At 33.1% G+C, this 24,426-nt stretch overlaps 10 protein-coding genes across 12 annotated transcripts; all 10 read right to left on the reverse strand.

Moving 5' to 3' along the window:
* Window positions 1–443: 443 nt before the first annotated feature.
* Window positions 444–2,810, reverse strand: LOC124431611. Its single transcript, XM_046979707.1, has 6 exons — window positions 2,220–2,810; window positions 1,421–1,866; window positions 1,251–1,350; window positions 926–1,036; window positions 662–817; window positions 444–589 (listed from the first exon to the last, which is right to left on the reverse strand). The coding sequence occupies exons 1-6, from the start codon at window positions 2,583–2,585 to the stop codon at window positions 536–538; spliced, it is 1,233 nt and encodes a 410-aa protein (XP_046835663.1). The 5' UTR covers window positions 2,586–2,810; the 3' UTR covers window positions 444–535.
* A 377-nt stretch (window positions 2,811–3,187) lies between these two features.
* Window positions 3,188–6,614, reverse strand: LOC124431847 (odorant receptor 4-like; the record flags this gene model as incomplete). Its single annotated transcript, XM_046980189.1, has 5 exons — window positions 3,188–3,648; window positions 3,720–3,875; window positions 3,973–4,083; window positions 4,147–4,246; window positions 5,734–6,614. Coding segments are annotated over 5 exons (1,302 nt in total), but the record flags the coding sequence as incomplete, so codon positions are not given.
* Window positions 6,615–6,797: 183 nt separating this feature from the next.
* On the reverse strand, window positions 6,798–8,707 carry LOC124431619 (odorant receptor 85b-like). Its single transcript, XM_046979721.1, has 4 exons — window positions 7,929–8,707; window positions 7,709–7,808; window positions 7,534–7,644; window positions 6,798–7,406 (listed from the first exon to the last, which is right to left on the reverse strand). The coding sequence occupies exons 1-4, from the start codon at window positions 8,705–8,707 to the stop codon at window positions 7,200–7,202; spliced, it is 1,197 nt and encodes a 398-aa protein (XP_046835677.1). The 3' UTR covers window positions 6,798–7,199.
* Window positions 8,708–9,120: 413 nt separating this feature from the next.
* On the reverse strand, window positions 9,121–10,894 carry LOC124431614 (odorant receptor 4-like). 2 transcript variants are annotated; one of them, XM_046979715.1, is made up of 5 exons: window positions 10,069–10,894; window positions 9,787–9,886; window positions 9,597–9,707; window positions 9,315–9,470; window positions 9,121–9,244 (listed from the first exon to the last, which is right to left on the reverse strand). In XM_046979715.1, the coding sequence occupies exons 1-5, from the start codon at window positions 10,890–10,892 to the stop codon at window positions 9,173–9,175; spliced, it is 1,263 nt and encodes a 420-aa protein (XP_046835671.1). In that variant the 5' UTR covers window positions 10,893–10,894; the 3' UTR covers window positions 9,121–9,172. The 2 variants fall into 2 exon arrangements, with proteins under 2 accessions (XP_046835671.1, XP_046835669.1); XM_046979713.1 differs by lacking the exon at window positions 9,121–9,244 and having other exon boundaries at window positions 9,384–9,510.
* Window positions 10,895–11,286: 392 nt separating this feature from the next.
* LOC124431615 (odorant receptor 4-like) lies at window positions 11,287–12,945 on the reverse strand. Of its 2 annotated transcripts, XM_046979717.1 has the most exons (5): window positions 12,124–12,945; window positions 11,931–12,030; window positions 11,727–11,837; window positions 11,478–11,633; window positions 11,287–11,349 (listed from the first exon to the last, which is right to left on the reverse strand). In XM_046979717.1, the coding sequence occupies exons 1-5, from the start codon at window positions 12,942–12,944 to the stop codon at window positions 11,296–11,298; spliced, it is 1,242 nt and encodes a 413-aa protein (XP_046835673.1). In that variant the 5' UTR covers window position 12,945; the 3' UTR covers window positions 11,287–11,295. The 2 variants fall into 2 exon arrangements, with proteins under 2 accessions (XP_046835673.1, XP_046835672.1); XM_046979716.1 differs by lacking the exon at window positions 11,287–11,349 and having other exon boundaries at window positions 11,590–11,648.
* Window positions 12,946–13,599: 654 nt separating this feature from the next.
* Window positions 13,600–15,378, reverse strand: LOC124431848 (odorant receptor 4-like). The gene is made up of 4 exons (XM_046980190.1): window positions 14,461–15,378; window positions 14,193–14,303; window positions 13,731–13,886; window positions 13,600–13,653 (listed from the first exon to the last, which is right to left on the reverse strand). The coding sequence occupies exons 1-4, from the start codon at window positions 15,376–15,378 to the stop codon at window positions 13,600–13,602; spliced, it is 1,239 nt and encodes a 412-aa protein (XP_046836146.1).
* Window positions 15,379–15,869: 491 nt separating this feature from the next.
* On the reverse strand, window positions 15,870–17,121 carry LOC124431849 (odorant receptor 4-like). The gene is made up of 4 exons (XM_046980191.1): window positions 16,612–17,121; window positions 16,220–16,342; window positions 16,001–16,156; window positions 15,870–15,923 (listed from the first exon to the last, which is right to left on the reverse strand). Exons 1-4 carry the CDS (start codon window positions 17,119–17,121, stop codon window positions 15,870–15,872), a joined length of 843 nt encoding a protein of 280 aa, XP_046836147.1.
* Window positions 17,122–18,081: 960 nt separating this feature from the next.
* LOC124431612 (odorant receptor 22c-like) lies at window positions 18,082–20,063 on the reverse strand. The gene is made up of 5 exons (XM_046979708.1): window positions 19,262–20,063; window positions 19,022–19,121; window positions 18,808–18,918; window positions 18,536–18,691; window positions 18,082–18,454 (listed from the first exon to the last, which is right to left on the reverse strand). Exons 1-5 carry the CDS (start codon window positions 20,056–20,058, stop codon window positions 18,401–18,403), a joined length of 1,218 nt encoding a protein of 405 aa, XP_046835664.1. The 5' UTR covers window positions 20,059–20,063; the 3' UTR covers window positions 18,082–18,400.
* Window positions 20,064–20,434: 371 nt separating this feature from the next.
* On the reverse strand, window positions 20,435–22,054 carry LOC124431618. Its single transcript, XM_046979720.1, has 4 exons — window positions 21,220–22,054; window positions 21,017–21,116; window positions 20,820–20,930; window positions 20,435–20,759 (listed from the first exon to the last, which is right to left on the reverse strand). Exons 1-4 carry the CDS (start codon window positions 22,044–22,046, stop codon window positions 20,487–20,489), a joined length of 1,311 nt encoding a protein of 436 aa, XP_046835676.1. The 5' UTR covers window positions 22,047–22,054; the 3' UTR covers window positions 20,435–20,486.
* Window positions 22,055–22,743: 689 nt separating this feature from the next.
* LOC124431616 lies at window positions 22,744–24,411 on the reverse strand. The gene is made up of 2 exons (XM_046979718.1): window positions 23,461–24,411; window positions 22,744–23,382 (listed from the first exon to the last, which is right to left on the reverse strand). The coding sequence occupies exons 1-2, from the start codon at window positions 24,264–24,266 to the stop codon at window positions 23,262–23,264; spliced, it is 927 nt and encodes a 308-aa protein (XP_046835674.1). The 5' UTR covers window positions 24,267–24,411; the 3' UTR covers window positions 22,744–23,261.
* Window positions 24,412–24,426: the final 15 nt, after the last annotated feature.

The raw sequence follows: 24,426 nt of genomic DNA on the forward strand, positions 1-24,426 counted from the left end.
ACACGATTACTGATTGGCCCATAAGGTAAACAAATTTCCTCTCGTGTGAATTCTCGAATTTCGAAATAAAAACATATATATCTACGTAAATAAATCTTCGAAGAGATATGAGAGTACAGGTAAAAACAAGATGATCGCGCGTTTGACCTTAAATCGAACTCATGTAAATAAATTCTTAATCTCTCAATGCCTATTACTCAGTTATTGTCTCATTACGTAGTGGAAGGCGACACGATCAACAGCTCTCTTAGAACGTCTTCTTCTATTTGCGACTTCTTCAAGTAATTATAATTTAATTAATTATATTTCAATATAAATTTCGATAGCTTTGTATTAATATCTATTTCGAAACTTCATAGTAATTGTAAAAAAGAGATTAATATCATATAGGTGGTTGTAAGTAATAAAAAAAATTGAAACATTTATATTTCGAGGATGAAAAATTTCTAATTAAATAAAAGAAACAAAAAATTCTAAGATTAAATTATAATTTATTTTCTAATTTTAAGCATGTACATATATAGTAGATATTAATTTATATCACTAACTTTCGTAAGAAATTCAAATATGCTATCGATGTTTTCAATAACTGCAAAGACGATGGCGGTTAATTAAAGGGTTTAATTCAATATAATTTCACAACTAATTATAAAATTCTTACGTTGCTGAAGGTAAGCAAAGACAAGTCGACCATTTTTCCAGCAGTGATTTTAACTGAATTATTCGATACAGCGATGATTAAGATCAATCCTGCTGCTACTTTCGATGGTAAACGATACCATTCGATCGTACAACATCGTTCACCAACTTTATTCGTCTTTTATTAAATGTAAACATCAAGAGGGAGAGAGAGAGAGAGAGAGAGGGAGAAAGTTGAAATATTAATAGGATACGAAATATATATTTACATTGATCATCAATTTACCTTGTTTGTTAAAGATTCTCCAATATAGCACAATATAAACATATTAAAGGTCATAGAAGTCAGTAGTATGCTATATGTAAATACACCAATCCTATTATTTTCTTCCCAATCCTGCGTAAAAATGACGAAGAATAAATTTTAATTAAAATATTTATATTGTGATTACTTATGTCCTATTTTCTACGTGAACTATGTGATTTACGTGAATATAAAATTCGAGATTAGAATAGATATTTATATTAGATAATAGCAAGTAAATAGGTAGATGCTATATCATAGATTAATCGTATTCTTTGATTAATTTATTTTATGTTTACTTGCGCACCGTGATGCAATAATATTCGAGTAAGCATATCAGGAAAGTTGAACCCGTGAATTCTATCAAACAAACTTCTTGCAGGAGATCTTCTAAAGCAGTGACAAATCTGTAAAGCGTCGCGTATGGATATTTTTTATTTTTAATTTTTTATCAGAAAAATTAATCGAAATTATTACCGTATTACATATAAATGATGTTTCACAATTGCAGCTAATCGTTGACCGGCACAAGTTCTTGTATCATTGTATTTTTGTCCGTCAACAAGATCATCTATCAACGACGCTATAATTTCGATTTGTCCGCAAATATGCATCGCGAAGATCGCTGCTAGGCTACAAGCACCCGTCGTTACGGAATATATCACGTATCCGCACAAACAATGAGTGAGATAAACGAATTCATAAATGGGACTCTTCTGTACGTCGTAAAGGACACTGTAGCTCGGATAAACCAACGGCTTCAATGTACGATTCGATACATCCATAATACGTGGACCAGAAAAAGGTAAGATCGTGTGATAAATCATACCGCCTGTGTACATGAACATTGCACACATCATGGTAAGATTTCTTCCGGTCTTTGCATACTTTAGCATTAGTTTGCGGTGTGATTGATGCTTTACCTATTGCAACGTCGTTGAATTTCCTAACTTGTAAAATGATCAAGTGTTATCTCTATTTGATAGATTGTTATTTGTTTGTTTTAAATTTTATCCAAATTACAAACAAAATGCAACGTTATATGTATTTGAATATTAATTATCACATAATAATGTTTAATATTAAATAGTTTCGTGAAATTGTTTGATGATTAAAAAAAAAAAAAAAAAAAAAAAAGAAAAGTACAAAATTTCTTAAGCAAAAAAATAACATGTTTTGTCACACTTTTCGTCACCATGTCTAACATATTTCATTTAGAGAGATATTTTCGAAAATATTGTATAAATAAATTAATTAAAATAATCGGTATGCTAACCTGATACCAATCAGTTTTCAACCATTCGATGCATCGAACGATGTTTGATCGACGTATGGAAAGAGCGAAATATTTGATCATCACACAGATACAAAAACTTAGAAGACCGAAAAGTTTTAGCTTCGAATTTGTATCTTTTTCCTCGTAAACTATATGCAGAGCGCAAGGTATTATTGCGAAGCTTAATATAAGATTACCCGTCAAGATTGCGAGATTTGAAAGATATTGGCGTATTTTATTTTCTGTATCCGGCCAAATACCTATCGATCTAAGTACGAAACGACCATATTTGATTGCATATTCGATATCTTTCTCACGACGTTTCAAAGAGTCTACGGAATTGAAAAAATCTGACGAATGATGCATCCTCGTGGCAGGAAGTTCTGCGCTAAACTAATTTCGGATTGATCTTAGACTGATACAGATAAACAACGAACGATTGATTATTCTTTCGTCATTTTCTGCGCTTGCGCCTCTATACGCTACGTATATATGCACAGTCTACGTATCCTTTGTCTTTCAGATAATCACTAGACCAATCTTTAATCTCATAGATATCGGATACGACTTTTCAATGAGTTTCTTAATCAATAGTTATGCGTGTAGCCTCTGTTTTTACGAGATATTTTTACTATACATCAATAACGATAATAAATATAATACCTAAATAGGTATGTCAAATTACAATTACTCACGATTAATAAAGCTCTGATTTAATAAATTATTATTTCATTTTAAACTCTCTCAGGATTATTATTATTCATTTTCTTTTACTTTCGATTAATATTAATATTCGATTAATTTCGTCCTTAAATTTCTTCATTACATTTCGTTTCATTTGTATCATTTATTATAATTAATTTAGGTATATAAAATATATATTTTAAATATTTCGATTATCGATCGATAGTTAACAGATGTCTATGAAGAAAAAATATTCTTAGATTACCATTTTGTCGGAGCAGAAATAGTGTCAACTATACGCGCAACCGTACGGCGCACGAGGGCGGAGTCTTAAGACGACTCAACGAATGGACTAACCAGATCTTTCATTATTAATGATACTACAGTCAGAGAATAAAAGAACCGCCTTTCAATGGTGAGAATTTCAATGCTAAATTATTGGTTAGATTATACATTGAAATTTATTATAAATAACAGTACAATTGGATAATTTTAATTAGTTACATTCATTTAACTCGATGTCTGTATTGTAAAAGTTATATTCCAAAAAGTAAATTTACCTGTTTCGTATTACGCAACAGTTTCATATTCTTAATAAATTTCATCTGTTATTTATCGTAAAAGAAATGTAAATTTAATTAATTACATATGCTTATGAGAAAAACTTATTTGATTGTTCGATATCTTCAATTTAATCTGTAATCGTCCGAATTAAATTAAGATAAATGAGGGACGTCTTAAGCACCTGAAGTTTATAGATTGATAAAATATTTAGTTATTTTTCGTTAAAAGAAATAACATTCAAATCTTACTTACGCTACCAAATGTAAAAAGAGATAACTCAAATAATTTTCCAGCAGTAATCTTTGGTGGATAATTCGAGATTGCTATCAATAAGATTAGGCCGAGGCCAATATTTTTTGGTAGACAATACCACTCGACGTTATATGATGCAGCTCCGACTTTTTTGCACTGTTATAAAATTTATAAGCATAGTTCGATATGAAGAATTTTCGGCAGATCATTTAACCTTTATATGTTAGTAACAAACGATAAAGAAAAAACGAACCTGATCAACTAGCAATTCACCGATATAGCAAAATATAAATATATTAAAAGTGAAAGAAATTAATAAGATGAAGTACGTCAAAGTTGCAATCGGATCGTTATTTTCCCATTCCTAAAAGCACAAGCTCTTTAAATATATCTTTAATATTGGTACTGTCACCCTCTTGATGTTTACCGTCATACAGTAATACTCGAGCAAGCATATGATCAATGTGGATGCTACCAATTCCAGTAAGCATACTTCACGCAGCACTTTTTCAACTTGTACGGAAAATCTGCAAAAATCGTTCGTCTCTGTGGACGTGACGAAACATTTTAATCGTATAAAAAGGGGAAAATAAAAGGAGAGCAATTTTCTATTAATTGACAAATAGCAAAATGCATGGACTAACAAGATATGAGTCTATGAAATGTTGATAATGATATAATCCAAATGCATAGATAAAAAGACAGCATTTTTCCCTTTAAAATGGTACTTGTTTCAAGTCTCTACGACTTTTCGTTGCGGAGATATCGCCTTCGAAAGATTTCATTCATTATTCATAACATATGTGCGTAGTACTACGATAGTACTACAGTAGTACTACTAATAGTACTACAACATGAATTACTACAGCTGTTAATCTTCAATGAATTTACGTAGGTTAGTGCGCATTCCAAGAAATTATCTAGGTCAGTGGGTCATCGTAAATATAATTCTTTATGTTGTTATATCTCTGGAACTAATAATCGTAGAGATTTGAAAAAAGTACCGTTGTAAAGGGCAATTTTTTTACCATTTTATCATCTTATTGTTATAAACAATTTGTTATAAACAATTTATTATAAATAATTTTGTGTAGAAATTTTTAATAATTTAACATGAAATAAATCTATGTGAGTATATGTCTATACATCTAAATAAATTATTTAACAATTTGTTATAAACAATTTGTTATAAACAATTTGTTATAAACAATTTTGAAAAATAATTTCTTGTAAATTGACAACAAATGATCTTCGTACGTATGGATACATACATGTGTATGTATCTATTTAATAATTTTTTATAAACAATTTGTTATAAACAATTTGTTATAAACAATTTGTTATAAACAATTTGTTATACATTATTTTATGTAGGAATTTTTTATAGTTTGACAAAATGGATCTATGTATATGTATATATATGTACATATATAAATAAATTATTTAACAATTTGTTATAAACAATTTGTTATAAACAATTTCGAGAAGCAATTTCTTATAACTCAATAACAAATCATCTTTGTAGATATACATATATACATGTATATGTATATACTTAATAATTTTTTATAAACAATTTGTTATAAACAATTTGTTATAAACAATGTTGGCAAATTAATTTTTTATAAATTGACAACAAATGATTCGTGCAATTTTATATATATACAAATATTTAATTATATCTTATAAACAATTTATTATATACTATTTGTTATAAACAATTTGTTATAAATAATTTGTTATAAACAATTCTACTAAATAATTTTATATAAGTTGACGTTAAAATCTTACCAACGTAAAGATATTTAAAAATACATTTATTTAATAATTTATTATAAATTTTTATAAACAAATTGTTATAACGAAACGATCAATGATCCATTCAGATTTTTCAGAGACACATTATTTTGACAATGAAAGATTAGGGTGATCAAGATAAAATTGATTAAGTTAAAGAAAAAAAAAATGAATTAACTTTAGAATTAAAAAAGAGAGACTAAAGAATCAGATTTACCTTAAGGTTTTGACATGATCTCGAACAATGATGACCAGACGATCGTTTAGTTCAATGTTATTGCTGTCCTTACCTTCGACGAGATCGCTCAGCCTTGTCATGATTATCTGTACTTGGCCACAAGCATGCGTAACAAAAGTAGCTGCCAAACTACAGGCAGCTGTTGTTATGCTGTACATGACCATGGCGCACAAGCAATGAAGGAAGAAGATGATCTCATAAGTTGGACTAGCCTGTACGTCGAAATACCTGTTGTATCCTGGATAGGTAAGCACCCTTATTGTGAGAGTTTCATTGATCTTCTTGCTCGAGGAGAGCGTCATGACCGTATGATAAGACATGCCACCGCTGAAAAGAAAAAGGGCGCAGAGAACAGTGAGATTACGACCGAGCGTAGCATATTCCATCATGATCGTTCGATGATTCCGATCGCGCACCAGCTTCCAATCGTTCTCGACGTGCGCGATGCAACGTCCAATGGCCTCGCCTTTCAATCCAAGATAGCAGTATTTAATGGTTGAGGTTAAACAAAACCCAACTGGGCCAAAAAGCTTCAGTTTGGCATTTACGTCGTGCTCGTAAAATAGCGTGTAAAAACCGGCTGGTAGTAGAACGAAACAAATCGTAAAGAAACACGTGATTGCTAATATGGCAGAAAGGATTTTTTCTGTACTCGATACGTCTTTGTAAACCATTGGCCAAAGTCCAATTGGTTTTAACACGAAACGACAGAGTTGTATCGCGTAATTCTTGTTATTTTCCTCCAACATTGTTTCAATACGTTTAGAAAAACTATTCACCGATATCTCAGTCTTATGATCGATAGGATACAGTTGAACGACTCGAGAGCGTGAGTTTGACTGAACGTAAACATGAGCGCGGGAGTTTGTTCACGTCAATTTGATAGCATGAGGATGATGCGAAGGAATAGGAATAATTCGATTTAAAGGGATGCGCAAGCGCGTCCACTCTTCGATGATTCGCGCGATATTATGAGTGAGTTAGTCTATCGAGCGTATACTATGCATTTGTGTGTGTATGTGTGTGTGTGATAAAACTTTCCTTCCAAAGGTCTTCTAATAAGAATAGACATATAAGGAATGTGGAGGATAGATGAACTTTTTTCGATCAGTTTCATTCGTTTAATTCAATGCTTAGATGTTAAAACTATTTTTAAATCATTAATAAATAGGTAAGTTGTACTTTTTTCTCTATCACGTAAGATCGTCTTGTAACAATATTTCTGTTATATTACTTCATATTAATTATAAATTTTGATTTATAATTTATCGTAGAATTAATACAAACTTGATGAATATTATGTAAAAAATAATCTATGGGAGAGAATCGTATGTCTGTTTGATATCTTTCATTTAATCTGTAATCGTTCGAATCAAGTTGAGATAAACGACAGACGTTTTAAGTACCTGAAGTTCATCGTGGGATAAAAAATAAGATACCTATCTTCAAGATACGTATGTATTTTCTATTAAAAGCAATGACGTCTGAATACTTACACTGCCAAATGTAAAAAGAGATAGTTCAAATAATTTTCCAGCTGTAATTTTTGGTGGTCTATTCGAAATCGCTATTAATAAGATCAGACCAAAGCTAAGGTTTTTTGGTAGACGATACCATTCGATGTTATATGACGCAGCTCCGACTTTTCTACACTGTCGCAATATTTAACGAGCGTAATTTCATTAAAAAAAAAAGTACTATTCGAAAGGCCGTCTAATGCTTAGTAATTAATAGATCTAGAAACGATAGAAGAATCTAAAAAAGCGTGCAAGTATATACCTGATCGACCAATAGTTCTCCTATATAGCAAAATATGAATATATTAAAAGTGAAAGAAACCAATAGGATGAAATATGTCATAGTTGCGACCCGATCGTTATTTTCCCATTCCTAAAATCACAGAATTTTTTAAATATTGTTTACAATTGGTATATAATTCGCTTAATAATATTACCGTAATACAATAATACTCCAATAAACAAATGATCAAGGTAGATGCTATTAATTCTAACAAGTATACGACGCATAAGACCTTTTCGACTTCCGCGGAAAATCTGCAATAATCGTTCGTTTCCGTCGACACGTTTGTTACATTCTTATTAATATGAGTGCTATTGAGAAAAAAAGAGAAAAAAAGAGAATACGTGCAACGTTAAAAGAAGATTCTGATTTACCTTAATGTTTTTACATGATCTCGGATAATGATAGCCATACGATCGTTCAGTTTGATGTCACCGCTCTCTTTACCTTCAACAAGATCATTCAATCTAATCATGATAATTTGTATTTGGCCACAAGCATGAGTGACGAAAGTAGCTGCCAGACTACAGGCAGCCGTCGTTATGCTATGCATCACCATAGCGCACACGCAATGCAGAAAAAAGACGATCTCGTAAGTTGGACTAGCCTGCACGTCGAAGTATCTATCATATCCTGGATAGGTGAGCGCCTTTATTGTGAGAGTTTCATTGATCTTTTTGGTCATGGATAGCGTCATGACCGTATGATAGGATATACCACCGCTGTAAAGAAAAAGGGCGCAGAGAATAGTGAGATTACGACCGACGGTAGCATATTTCCTCATGATCGTTCGATGATTCCGATCGAGCACCGTCTCCCAATCATTTTCGACGTGCGCGATACAACGCCCAATGGCTTCACCTTTTAACCCAAGGTAACAGTATTTGATAGTCGAGGTCAAACAGAAACCGATTGGTCCAAAAAGCTTTAATTTGCTATTTATATTTCGCTCATAAAAGAGCGTATAGAGACCGGCCGGTATCAAGACAAAACAAACGCTAGAGAAACTCGTGACAGCTAATATAGCAGAAATGATTCTTTCCGTATGTGATACACGTCTATAAATCATTGGCCAAAGTCCGATCGGCTTTAACACATAACGACAAGGTTTTATCGCGTAATCCTTGCCGTCTTCCTCCAATTTCATATCCATCCGTTTAAAAAAAAACTATTCGTTGACAGGTCGGTTCAACGATCGATAGGACGCAGGACAGAACGGTTCGAGAGTGTAAGCTCGACTGAGAGTGAGTTTGAATGCATGAGATAGACACGCACGTGAGGATGATGCGAAGGAATAGATAGGAATATATAGTTTCATTTAAACAAACGCGCAAGCGCGTCCACCCTTCGCGCCACATCTTCAGCGTAATTTATTCGATCGCTAATATGACGTGAGCGTAAAAGAAAAAATATTAAGTAAGAAGACATTGCGGAAGATTTCAGTATAGTCTTTTTTTTTTTTTTGTAGTACGTGCATTTGTCTCATGCTTTCGAGATTGTAAAATAAGACGAAAGAAGAAATAATCTTTTTAATTATTTTACATTTTACCAAAGTGGAAGGCTAAATGTTTCTGTAGTTTTTATATTAGTCGTCCTACTTCTTGTACCTTGAAAATGTTTATGATATAGATATGTTTTCTTTTGTGATCGTTCGAAGTACATTTAGATAAACGAAGGAGGTGTTTAGAACCTATAAAATATTTGTATTAAAAATAAGGATATAATATAATTGTTATACTGAGAGAATCTATAATACGTACTTTACCGAATGTATATAACGAGAGTTCGACTATTTTGCCGGCCGTAATTTTTGGAGGATATTGAGATATCATTGTTATTAAAAGAAAATCGAGGGCTTTCTTTTTGGACAGATAATACCATCTATTATTGTAACAGGCTTGGGCAACTTGACTGCACTAAATATTGTCTTATATATAAGTTATATTATAATATTTCCTGAAATTGTTAATTAAACTATCTATAAAGCTCTACAGTGAAAATACAAGAAGCAATATCTATATAGCAGTGTAATAATTATATACCTTCTCGACGAGAAGTTCTCCTATATAACAAAAGATAAAAATGTTGAAACTCAAAGAAATGAACAAAATAAAATATATGGAAATCGCAACTCCGTCGCTATTTTCCCATTCCTGAAAAGAAAATATTTGGATTGGCCAAAAATTACTAGAAATAAAATCTTCATTATTTAATATTACATCAAATATTTACCGTTATGCAATGATATTCTAATAAGCATGTGGTAAGCGAGGATACAACTAGCTCGAATAAGCATATTTCACGTAAGACCCTTTCAATGATTTTTGCAAACCTACAAAAAAATTATACTTTCAAAATATTCTTACAATGCATTAAACTTAATTTCCTTTTTAGATACGATCGAGGTATTATCTGTCGTATAAGAAGAAGATTTCATTTCCATGGCAGTTTAAAGGAACGCTTTTTTTTTTTTTTATTTTAACAAATAGATAAATCATCGAGTAAAGATAATACCTTAATACGTTAACATGTTCCCGGACGATCGTAGCAAGACGATAACTGATGTACTTGTAATTGTCGGAGGTATCATCGACGAGATCATTGATACGCGACATCACTATTTCGATCCGAGCACAGACATGAGTGACAAATACCGCAGCGAGGCTGCATGACGCCGTAGTAATATTATACATAATGACGGCCGTAAAACAATGAATGGATAAGACGATCTCGTAAGTTGGGCTCGTTTGATAATCGAAAAATATATCGTATCCATTATATATCAATGTTTTGACTGTCACGTTCCCGACAAAATGACGTCCAGCGATAAACGGCATGATCGTGTGAAAAGATATACCGCCGACGTAAAGAAAGATTGCACTGAGTTTAGTGAGTCTTCGACTGAGGATCGCATATTTCAACATGATAATACGATCTTTTTTTTCTCGTACGGCCTTCCAATCATTTTCCACGTATTCTATGCAAATTCTGAAGTCTTGTCTATGCCAAACAAAGTAGAAATACTTTATGGCCGAAGAGAAGCAAAAAATGGTTGGACCGATATTTTTCATTAATATATTAATATCATTCTCAAACACCAATATATTAATCGTCGAGGGTATCAGAATGAAGCACATTAGAACAAAACATGTTAGGAGAAATATAAACGATAGAAATTTTTCCGTTTTTGATACCTGTCCTTTTAATAAAGGCCAAATACCGATTGGTGTTAGAACCAAACGAGGAAATCGCATTATATAACGTTTGTCGCTTTCGTAATACGCGTTCTCCCTGATATCCTTCTCTATGAACGTCATTGAGTAAGATGCATCGTGCATGATGCTTGGATATACACAAACACCGACTGACGAGCAGGTATCGTACGATATTCTAGGAGCCTCTTTGACGAGACAGCACGCGCAAGCGCGCACGAGCGAACACATGCGTGAGTATGACTTCGTTCATTGCATTTGCGTGTATTCTCATAGTATGTAATCCTGGATGTTAGTACGCGTACGTAAAAAGGCCAGAACGAGCAATCGATGATATTTTTTCTTTCTTTATTTCTTTACTCTTCGAGGAAGGAAGCGAAAGTTTTTCTATTCTATTATAGGATATCTATGGTTGTTATATGAAGATAAAGAAAAAGTAAGTATCTATGTTATTTGTCTTATTAGTTATAGATATTGACAAATTCGATATACATTTTTTACGTTTAGTTATATACAAAATATTCTCAATTCATTCTGCTACTGCTTGGATTAAGTTCAGATATACGACCGACGATTTTAGAACCTGGAATTTTTGTTTCTTTGTTCTTCCTTTTTTTTTTACCAATGAAAAATTGTTTCAGAACAGGCGAAGAAAAAGTTCTTTTTTTTTTTTTTTTCATAGAAATATTTATTACAAATAGAAATACTCACACGGCCGAAAGTCGCAAATGACAACTCGAATATCTTCCCAGCGGTTATTTTTGGTGGATAATTCGCTATCGCTATCAATAAAACAAGGTCTAAACCTTTATTTGCAGACAGACGATACCATTCGATGTTATAAGAGGCTGCACCAATTTTTCTGCACTGTTAGCGTTCAAGCTTAATGAACGATCGAAAGAACCTAAAGTTTTCATTCGGAAATGAAAATATAGAGAAATAAAAAAATGCAAGGAGTACCTGATTAACGAGCAGCTCACCGATGTAGCAAAAGATAAAAATATTAAAAGTAAAAGAAACTAGAAGGATAAAGTACGTGAGAATGGCAATAGCGTCGTTATTAGTCCATTCCTAAAAATCAGAAACTTATAAGAATATTCATTGATAATGCGAAGATATTATCGTTACAATTATTAATATTAATAATATTCTGAAATTAATTACCGTCATGCAATAATATTGAAGTAGACATATAATTAAGGTGGAGGCAACTAATTCCATTAAACACACTTCACGTAGAACTTTATCGACTTGTTCTGAAAATCTAGAAATATTTACCTTATCTGCATGGTGTACGATCAGAGACATTGTATTCTAGAAAGAATTTTCATTCCAGATTTTTGGACCATCAAGTTACCTAAGCACCTTGACATGATCCTGAATAATCACTGCAAGACGATCCGCTAATAATGTATTTTTGCTTCTTTTACCATCGATGAGATCGTCCAATCGAGATATAATAATTTGCACTTGACCGCAAACATGGCTGACAAAGGTAGCCGCCAAGCTACAGGTCGCCGTAGTTATATTGTACGTTATCAAGGCGTATATGCAATGTGTAATAAAGATGATCTCGTAAGTTGGACTAGCTTGCGATTCAAAAAAGTGATCATATCCCGGATAAGTTAGAGGTCTGATCGTATGATTCTCATCGATTCTTTTGCGCGAGAACAACGGCATAATCGTATGATAGGACATGCCACCACTGTAGAGAAAACTTGCGCAAAGAATGGTAAGATTACGACCTACCGTAGCGTGCTTGATCATGATCTTTCGATAATCTTCGTCTCCTATATGCCTCCAATCTTTCTCCATGCAGATGATGCAACGACCAATGGCTTTTCCTTTTATACCAAGATAACAATATTTTATCGTTGACGTGAGACAAAAGCCAACAGGCCCGAAAAGTTTCAATTTAACGTTTATATTTTTCTCATAGATCAATGTATGGAGACCGGACGGTATGAGGACAAAGCATAAACAGGAAACGCAAGCGAAACCGAGAACGATCGAAATAATTATTTCCCTTTTCGTTACACCATCGTATATCAACGGCCAGATACCAATCGGTTTGAGAACCCAACGACAAAATTGCAGAGCGTATCGAATATCTTTCTGATAATTTTTATTTCCTATTCCCGAATTATTGTCTCGACGATCGTTCAATCGATCGTGCATTATGACAGTTTGCTTGCACGAGACCTACTGAAGACTTTACCGGAAGGATATTTGTACTCCCACAGCTTTGATAAGCGCAAGCGCGAGTGCACTTCGGCTTTCTACGTTTTGATTCGATACCGTAACAGGGATTGTGTGTGCGAGAGGGATAATCGTACAAGTGGGTATAAGTAAGGATATATGAAAAGAACTTTTCACTGTGACATGGGGTGGAAAGTAGAGTTGAATGATAATGATCGTGGATAAGTTTCGAGAAATTACTCGATGAACGAGTAAACGTATTTGTATGTGGATATATATATATATATATATATATATATATATATATATATATATATATATATATATATATAAGTAAGCATTCAAATTATTAACATGCAATTAATACATTCATGCAACGAAAAGTTGATTACCTCCTGTATTAATTTTTAAATAAGAAACTATTATAGATGAAAAATATAAGAAATATGACAAATGATTCAGCTCGAAAAAGATATCCACTGGTACCGTCATGAGTAAATAATGCAATTCATTCATGACTATTCAGGATTTTTTATTAATTGATTTTGTCTGTTTTACTATATAGATACTGTGAAATATATCTGATTGATTTTCATAGTTTTATTTAATTTTAATTAAATTTGTAGATATTTTTTTACGATGTAATGGCACGAAGCATATTCAAATAACCGACCGAAGTTTTGATAACCTATGGCACATGTATTTACGTAGATATAATTTTTTTCTGATAATCCAATTTGAACAAAGAAAAAATTAGATACTCACATCGCTGAAACTTTTTAGAGATAATTCGATGAACTTCCCAGCAGTGAGTCTGCTCGATGATAACGACATCGAAATTATTAGAATGAGACTGAGAGCTTTCTTTCCTTTAAGTTGATACCAATTGATCATGTAAGTCGATTCTGCCATTTTCTTGCACTATTATACGATTGTATTCGCACGTTACATTAAAGTTTTTACGTTTAACGTTTAAGTTACTTTTCACATTGCAAAAAAATAATGCTAATCGTATTAATGATTTCTAATATTCAAATAACTTTCTACCTATGCGCTATTAATGCTTGAAAATATGAATTTCAAATTTGCATACTTATACAACTACATATGTGTATTTATTTAATATTTATTTTATGAAATGATATAGGTGAAAGAAATTTTAATTAAATATAGCTCATGCATATAGATGGTGCATTATTATTTTTATTTAGTATCATTTAATCGTACCTCATGCGCAAGTAGTTCACCAATATAACAAATGATAAATATATTAAACACAAAGGATGTGAGGAGTATGATATAGGCAAACATATTGATCGTGCTGATGTGATTCCAACCCTGAAACGATAAATTCAAAATACTATATATTCAAAAGCGAATAGAAGAAATGTAAAAGAAATAAGATGAAAGTGATCTATTTACCCTAATCATGTAATAACCAACCATACACATATTTAAAGTACACGCGAAGATCTCTACGAGAGAAATTTCATTCATAGAATTTTCCGTACATGTGATGAAACTGGAAGAATGCAAGATCACTTGTATGACGGTCGCTCATAGCGTCGGTGTAAATTTTTAGACCTGGTATAAAAGAAACAATGTACTTTAATACTCGCACGTGTTTTTTAACGATGTCTCTTAATCGATCATCTATAGTATCATTTTCATTGCTATGCCCGTTTACGAGATGATTCAGCCAGTGCATTAAGATTTTCAGTTGTCCACAGGCATGAAGAGAGCAAATGGCTACCAGACTGCAGGAACCCACTGTGATAGCACTCATGATGAAACCACAAATGCATTGTATTAAAAGAATTAACTCGTTGGCCGGAGTTTGACGAGTATCGATGATAACTTTTGAAACGGGGTAGGCTAACGGTCTGAACGTCAAGTTACCTATTACCATTTTCGGTGAATTTAAGGGGACTATTACACGATATAGAAATAAAGCGCCAAATATAAGAGACGCGGAAATTCCAACGATACGTCGACCAATATGAGCGCTTTCAAGCATAATCCGTCGATCTTCCTGACGCCTAACCCCTTTCCAATCGATCTCTATGTGGTCCAAGCAATGTTTAATTTCACTTTCATGAAATATCAGTAACCAATATTTTATCAAGGTTGCAATGGTGAACGTGACCGGACCAATTTTATTTAGCTTCGCCTGAATATCCTGTACGTCCAGGAGTATGTAAAGAACTGTACCGATTAAAAGGAAACTTATTAACGATGTATGTAGCACGTTTAAAAATCGAGAGAAAAGTATATCAAGCAAGCTCGTATTTTTGTTTCTGGGCCAGGTACCAATTGCCTTCAAGAGCCAACGATTTAATTCGATGTTATAATTTATATCTTTCTGATGATTCGCATTCGATATCGCAACGACAAGATTCTTTTTACCTGGCATCTTTGAAGATCGATTCTTGACTTACAACCCCTCGACAATACATTTCCGAGTATGAAGTTTTAGCGCGTGCGTTATCTTTCTTTACTCGAGAGGGGAGAAATTATAGGTAAGGATATATGTAATATGGCTTTTTATGTGTTGACTGATTCTACGTTCGCGCAGGAAATTATGAAATAGACCGATCAATTTTACCGTAGTTATTCAACTTTATTGTGTTGATACGCCACAGTAGTATATTATTGTGTATTTTTTCTGAACTTGATATCATTCAAGAACATTCTTTAGAACATTTCCTAAAGATTCGATGCAGATTATTTTTAAACATCCAATAATGAAAAATAGTTATTGAATATAAATAGTAGAAAGAAACTTGTAGAAGTAACGTTTTAATGATCTACTAGTTTTGTGCCAATAGTTATAATGTTATGTAATATTATATATTACAGAAATATAATATAAAGTGAGTTTCAATTTTTAAGTGTGCAATTCTTTTAGGAAGTCAACGTACGAAGCATATTCAAATACGCAAATGATGTTTTTACCATCTGTAATACATGTATTATGTGTGGTCTTGCGATGAAAATTTTGCAAAAGTAATAAAAAAATACGTGATTATACGCACGTCACCGAAACTGCTGATTGATAATTCGACGAATTTTCCAGCGGTTAATCTATTTGACGATGAAGACATAGCGATAATTAATAAGAGACTGAGACCTTTTCGACCTTTAAGTCGATACCAATCGATCATGTAAGCTTCCTTAGCTACCTTTTTGCACTGAGATATATAAATGTGGATATTAATGTATAATTTCATCTTTAAATCGGGATAAAATCATACCTCTTCGGCGAGTATTTCACCGACGTAACAAAATATAAATATATTGTATCCGAAAGATAATATTAAGGTTGTATAAGTAATGTTTTGCATTGAACATATGCTATGATTGCCATTTTGCCATCCCTATAACATAGATGATCTGTCATTTATGGTGCAATAATAGAAATATGTAAATAGACAATGTAAAAAGCGTACCATGATTAAATAATATTCAAGCATGCACATGTTTATCGTACATCCTAATACTTCTACGAGAGAAATATTTTGCAAAAATTGTTGTATAAATGAAATGAAACTAAAAGAAAATATTTCATTCGATTGATTAATTTGCGATACAAAAAAGAAAATATCGTAGAACAAAGAAATTTCTTTTGGTACCTTAGTATTCGTACGTGTCGTTTAACTATGTTGCCCAATCTTTCCTCGGTATCGTTAGTTTCGTTGGGTCGTTTTGTTACGAGATAATTTAACCAGGACATTAAAATTTTCAGCTGACTACAGGCATGCATAGTGGATACGGTAAGCATGCTACAAGATCCAACCGTAATTGCGCTCATGATGAGACCGGCCAAACATTGCAAACAGATCATAATTTCGTTCATTGGACTTTGACGAGTATCCATGACGAACTTGGAAATGGGATATGCTAATGGTCTAAAGGACAAATTACCTATAACGATTCTTGGTGAGACCAATGGTATTGTTAATCGATAAATGATTACACCCCCGAAGGCGAAAGTCGCCGAAATAAGAATAAGACGACGATTAAAATCTGCCCAATCGAGCATGATTTGTCGTTCCTTGTTACATCTCGCATTTTTCCAATCGATTTCCATGTAGTTCAAACAGTATCGTATATCTTTCTCATGCACTATTAATAAACAATATTTCGTTAAGGTCATTATGCAAAAAGTAAGCGAACCGATTTTATTTAATCTGACATGTATGTCTTGCACGTCTATGATAAGATAAAGACTCATCGAGATAAAAAAAAAACCGATAAAGGAGATACATAGCGCGTTAACAATTCGTGAAATAATGATTTCTATCCATGAAGTTTCCACGGATTTTGGCCAAATACCTATTGGCTTAAGTAACCAACGATTTAATTTAATTACGTATCTAATGTCCTCTTTGTAATTCGGATTGAACATTGTTTAAGACAACTCAATAAGACTTCATTACGAATTATTCTCGCTATAGACCGATATGTACTGAGGGCTCCTTGCTCTGCTAACATTTAATGATTCGCAAAACTATTCGCAGCGCATGCGCGCCATCGAGATAGTCATTTCTTAAAGAAACGAAGACTCGATCTGCTGCTATTCGTCTATATGCACATGCCTCAACAGTTGTTCTATTGTAGATTATTGAAAAGATTTTTAAAATAGCTTTCGCTCCTAACGTGAAATTTGTAAGAATTCTATTTATAATGAAGACAACTGAATAATTATACGTCATTTGTTGATTAAGTTAAATAACAACGCTCATATACATATATATATATATATCTTTATTTTTACGAATTAGTAAGCAAATCACGCTTCTTGAGGATTTATGAATAATAAAAGTTATATGTCTCCAGGACTACTTAAAGGATATCAAATTATGTTAAGGACATCAAAAGATTTCCCTCCTTAAAGTCGATATCAATTATGTAAGTTGTCTCTACGATTTTCTTCTATTCTAATAATTCATTTTATATAATAATAAAAAAGTTATCGCGTGAATAGTTCGCGTCAGGAAATAGTAAAAATACGAATATAGTATGTTAAAAAAAAAGAAACATATTAATTAATAAAGTAAATATTTTATTTAATCATGCTTTTTACTAATCTATAATATAATATATTTACGTGACATCATATGCATATATCTATTAGTATTTATAATAAATGTCACTTTTGATTATAATAGGAAATCCTAAAAGAACGAGTGAAATTTTTATATTTTTTCATACGAAAGATTTTCGACAAGTACGTTTATTTTATTCGCCTTTTAGTAACCTCACCTGCATCATGACTAAAAAAATTTGCCATTTTATATTATTGAATTATCCGACTATTGCCTAGTATATATTCTAATTCTTACGATTAATTACTATGAGGCTCGTACTATTGTTCTACGATGTCGATGACTACACTACATGTGTTTTTCATCTTTTAGATTTTTATCAATCTTTTACGTAGTCACTGTTCGGAGCATGTTCAAATATGCAAAGGATGCCTTGATAACCTGTACGAATTCATATTTTTTTATATTTTTATGACATTTAATAGATGGAAAATGTGCGAACTATTGTTCATTTTAACTCACATCACCGAAACTACTAATGGATAATTCGACGAACTTTCCAGCGGTTAATTTTATCGAAGACGACGACATGGCAATTATTAAAAGAAGAGCGAGACTTTTTTTCCCTTGTAGTCTATACCAGTCGATCATATAAGTTGCTTCGGCTACTCTTTTGCACTATTAAAATGATATTAAATAATTTAACAATGCTTTTTCAACTGTTATACAGGATCTACATATCATATGTATATATATGTATGTACGTATGTATGTATGTATGTATATAATTGTACCTCTTCGCCGAGAAGTTCACCTATATAACAAAATATAAATATATTGAATGCAAAAGAGATAATCAATGCGATATAAGTCATATCGGAGACCATGTCTCCTTTATCCCAATCCTGTAAGAATGAATGCAAGATAACTATTTTTGAGATTTCAGAGATTCGAAGAGCAAAAGAGTTGGGAAACGATTTAAAATGTAATAATCGTCTACGAGCATACCGCAATAAGATTATATCCAAGCAAGCATATGTTCAATGTACATCCTAATACTTCGACGAGAGAAATTTCCTGTAATAGATCTTCGGTAAACGTAACGAAACTGGAAGAAGATGCAATGATCTACAGACATTAATGTTGCTAATGACTACTTTTTTAATGGCATAGCAAAGACGAAACGTCTTAACATAATCGTACTTTTTATCGCTTTAATCGAGAGATATTATGAAAGAAATATTTTACCTGAGAATTCGTACGTGTTGTTGAACGATGTCGGTTAATCGATCATTAACGCTATTATTTTCTTCCGGTCGACCATCCACGAGATTGTTCAAATAGGCCATCATGACCTTTAATTGTCCACAGGCGTGTAAAGCAAATACAGCGGCCAAACTGCAAGCACCCACAGTGACAGCGTTCATGACGAAACCACAAAGACATTCTAATGGTATCATCAATTCGTTCGCTGGACTTTGACGAGTATCGACGAAGATCCTGGAGATAGGATAGGCCAGTGGTTTAAACGTATAGTTGCCTATGACTACTTTGGCCGATGTTAAAGGTAACACTACTTGATAAAAGAAAACACCGCCGTATGTAAATGTCGCGGATACTATCACGATACGACGACCAAAAAGTGCACTATCGATCATAATCTGTCGATCATTTTCACTTTTGACATTTTTCCAATCGGTCTCCATATGACTTACGCAACGATTTATATCTTTCTCATGTATTATAAATAACCAATACTTTGCGAGTACCATCAGACAAAAGCTTATAGGACCGATCGTTTTTAATTTCATTTCTATATCCTTCACATCTATAATAATATAGAGAGACGCGGATAATATAAGAAAGCTGATAAGAGAAGTGCATAGTACGTTTAAGAAACGATACAAGATTATTTCCATCCAGGATGCATTGATGGATGCAGGCCAAACACCGATTTGTTTCAAAAGCCAGCGATTCAATTCTGTACTATAATCTAGGTCTTTCTTATAGTTTTTATTTTTTACAGATGTCAATGTGTTGACCATCGTGTTCGAAGAAAGATTACTACTGAAAGTTGTCGTTCAATTTCCTAACGTGCGTTTGTCGAGTGGTATAACAGCGCGTGCGCCACGCAAGGGGCGGTACAATATTCCAGGTGGTAAACGCAAGTAGGTGTACTTGTCCCACTTGTTCATAAGACAAGGATAACTTGTACTGGTGCTAAAAGAAGTGCTTCTATATTGCCAAAAATCAGATATTCATTCGTAAGTTTTTCCTACATTGATCGACGTACACATGTTATGTGGAAAAAAAAAAGAAATAATTTAACGATAATTATATATATTTCATAAGTAATATCTTATTGATAATTTTTTAGCAAATGGCTTCGAAATTTTCTTCGATAATAATCGTTCGTTTTTCTCTTAATTTTCTTTTTTTTCTAGATGATCGATTAATATTACAAATTAATAAATTAATTAGTGAGAGTACGTAACAAGTTCAAATATCCTGAGGCTGATTTGATTACCTGAAACGTTAATATAACAATAAATGAAAAGTGAAAGAACATTGAGTGTTTAATGTTACTTACGCTACAAAAACTAGCCAAAGACAATTCAAATAATTTTCCAGCTGTCAGCTTTAAAGGAGCGTTTGAAATAGCGATTACGAGTGTAAGATCGAGTGCTTTTTTTTTTGGTAAACGATACCAATCCATCATGTAGGAAGTTTTACCGACATTTTTACACTGTCAAATGAATTGGATGGCGATGGATTACAATAACAGAATAAATTTGTACAGAAATACCTGTTCAGCAAGAAGCTCTCCAATGTAGCACAGTATAAATATGTTAAAAATAAAAGACACAAGCAAGGTACAATACGTCAATGTTCCTACTGTTTCGTTACGTTCCCATTCCTGAAAGAAACTGAATGTTTCAAAGTTGACGATTGTCTAAAATCCTTCGAGTACTCTAATAACACATAAATTCTTGATTTTCATACCATCATAAGATAATATCCCAAAAAACATATATTTAATGTACATCCCACTAATTCTACAAAACATATCTCATTGAAGAGCTCTTCGATCCAAGATATAAAACTAAAGAGATTGGCGAGTGTAAAATGATTAATTGTATTAAAAAAAAAAAAAAAGTACTTTTATTTTCAATTTATCATTGTCATTATTATCAAGATGAACTCACTCGAATATTCGCAAATGATACTTTACGATGTCTCTCATCCGTTTGTCCGAGGAATCAAGATCATTTGTTTGTCTCTCGCCAACAACGAGATCGTCCAATTTAGACATCAGAATTTGAAGCTGTCCGCAAGCGTGCATGACAAAAACTGCAGCTAGACTGCATGCGCTTATCGTAACGGAATATATTACGTAGCCAGCTAAAGACTGCAGAAACTGAACTATCTCGATATATGGAGTGGTCCGTGGATCGATAAGCTTTCGATAAATCGGGAAAGATGGTGCTCTTATGGTTTTGTTATCGATGATCTCGGTTCTTATGGCACAGAGTGGCATCACGGTGCAATAAAAGAAACCACCGCCGTACATGAAGATTGCACAGGAAATGACCAAAAATCGACCAAACTCTGCATTCTCGAGGACGATCTTACGATCTTTGTAATAATACGAGGCACGTTCCCAGTCTACACAAATACGTTGGATACATTTTGCTATAGCTTTTCCTCGGGATGTCAGGATGTAATATTTGACGGCCGCCATAACGCAGAAACTCAAAGGACCTATCATCTTGATTTTTGCGTCGAGATCACCCTCTCGATCAAGGAACGTGCATAAAGCACATGGTACGAGCAGGAATCCTATCAAAAAGCTACTGATAGTCATCAAACAGATGGAAATCACTTTTTCTATAAAAGTAACGCTTAACGAGAGAGGCCAGGCTCCAATCGGTTTTAAGAACCAACGATTTAACTGAATGCTATAACTCCAATCCTGTTTAGCGAACTTTGAGAATGATATTAATGTTTCAGATAGCGTGCTATCGTTTAACATGATGCGAATCGTACGGAAACAACTTACTCACTGGCCTTTAATGATTGCAATAGATTGATTCCTTGGAATTTGATTTGCGCATGTGCGTCCGCTCTACTGATCGTACAATGAAAGGATTGGGTTAAAGTATTGTACACCTTTATGGGAATGTTTCGCGTAGTCAATTCGCGCTGGGGAAAGTATAACTGTCTCTGTAGGGTAAACTTCAATCAAACTTTACAAATAAAAATAATATCTATGTTCGTCCTGTACGTATAATATTTTTCAAATAGAATACACATAATGTATATTTATACATATTGAATGAAAGCAACATATTCCACTTTTATAATTACACAAATACATACATATTTACGTATATATGAATACATATATGCATCGATAGAAAATGAAATTCGTTATTATTAATTATGTATGAATTTCTTCTATATTATTGTAGATTCAGTTTAATTAGTTTATAGAACTACCTTACGTAATATATTCAAATATGCAAATGCCGTCTGGACGACCTAAAACATTAATCGTTAAATATACTTTCATAATATTATTTATGCGGTGCAATGTCGATTTAAATGATATAAAAAATATATTAATTTTTACAAGAAAAATTTCTTTTTGCGCGCTATGTAGCAAAAATGTAGCATTATGTTTTTATCATAAGTTCGGCTTGACGTTCGATGGACGTTACTTCTTTGCATATTACTCACGTTGCTAAATGTGGACATACATAACGGAATCATTTTTCCAGCAGTGAGAGTAGTTACTCGAGAGGATCTTAAAATTATTAGAGCTATACCAAGGGGTGATTTTCCAGGTAGATTGTACCAATTAATCAGGTAAGCTTTTATACCAATGACGCTGCACTATTAAATTAAATTCAAAGTCGATCGTATATTTATGTGATATAATTTTCGAGGATTATAAAGTGTGCACAGTGCGAAGCTTATTTATTTTCCTTTTAAGAGACTTAATTTTTTATATGTACAATGGTTACCTGTTCCGACAGAATATCGCCGATGTAACAAAATATGAAAATGTTGTAAGCTACGGATATAAATATTGTACCGTAAATGGCAGTCGTTCCAAATTCGTTTTCACTGAATTGCTGTTTAAAAAGTAAAAGTATTGCAAGAGATAGTGAAACCGATGCAAAAACAAACAAAAAAAAATTGGAATAAGTATATATGTAAGTACTCGTTCGAAGATTTTTTCAATTCAATGAACAAATTTACCTACTTTTATACAATAATATCCTAGGAAACACATATTGAATACGGAACCAAATATTTCCACGAGGCATATGAAACTGAGGGTTTTCTCTATCCAAGTTACAAAACTGAAAGAAATATAATATTAGGTATGCATACGTATTGATGCAGGGGAATACTGTTCAAAGGATATTTCGAATACGTACTTGAGAACGCGTAAATGATGAACGACGATGACACCTATTCTCCGTTGCGTCAAATCGTATTTATCGTTAACATCGTCGACAAGAGATTCCAACCATAATCTCATAATATCGAGCTGACCGCAAGCGTGCATAACGAACATAGCTGCTATCGCGACGGCTCCAATGCTTACGGAATTAACGATGAACGTCACCACGAATTGTAACAGAAGAATAACTTGATGAGCTAGAGTGAAATTCGTATCCCAAATCTTGTTATAAAACGGATAAGGTAATCGATAGATTGAGACACTGACGTTATCAATGATCTCGATTACCGGTATAATTCCTTTGAGAATGTTAAAAGAAAAAATTCCACCATGCATGAAAGCTGCACTGAAACAAACAATGAATCGGCCAGTTTTCACACATCTCAGCATTGTTTCGCGTTCCTCGATCTTCTTGATCATTCGCCAATCAATTTCTATGCGATCTACACATCGACGTATATCATTAGCTCGAATCAGAAGGGTACAATATCTTACTGACGATAATAACCAATAACTGAGCGGAGCTATAGTCTTCAATTTGACTTGTGGATCTTCCTCCTCAAATATGATATTCAATATACAGGATATTATCGAAAATATCAAAATTCCAATGCATGTTAAAAATAAAATAAAGGAGGAAGCTTTCGTTGCCGTTGAAGCTGTCGTTGGATACGGCCAAATACCAATTGGTTTTAAAAGCCAACGATTTACTTGAAGACTGTAATTAACGTCAGCCTTATAATTGCTCTTTACGTTGCTTTTCTTGGTGCAAGTCGTCATGATCGCGCAAGGAAACGCTTCGCACTATTGAAGTTGAAGTTCCTCGGTAGCAACTCACTGCTACTTGTTTCGTTATAAGCGCTTGCGCAAGTTATGACATACTTACCATCTATTACCAACGAGTGATCGACGATAGATTCTTTTCTCCTACAATACCATA

The sequence above is a fragment of the Vespa crabro genome, chromosome 22 (genome assembly GCF_910589235.1).
Source record: "Vespa crabro chromosome 22, iyVesCrab1.2, whole genome shotgun sequence".
Lineage (NCBI taxonomy): Eukaryota > Metazoa > Arthropoda > Insecta > Hymenoptera > Vespidae > Vespa > Vespa crabro.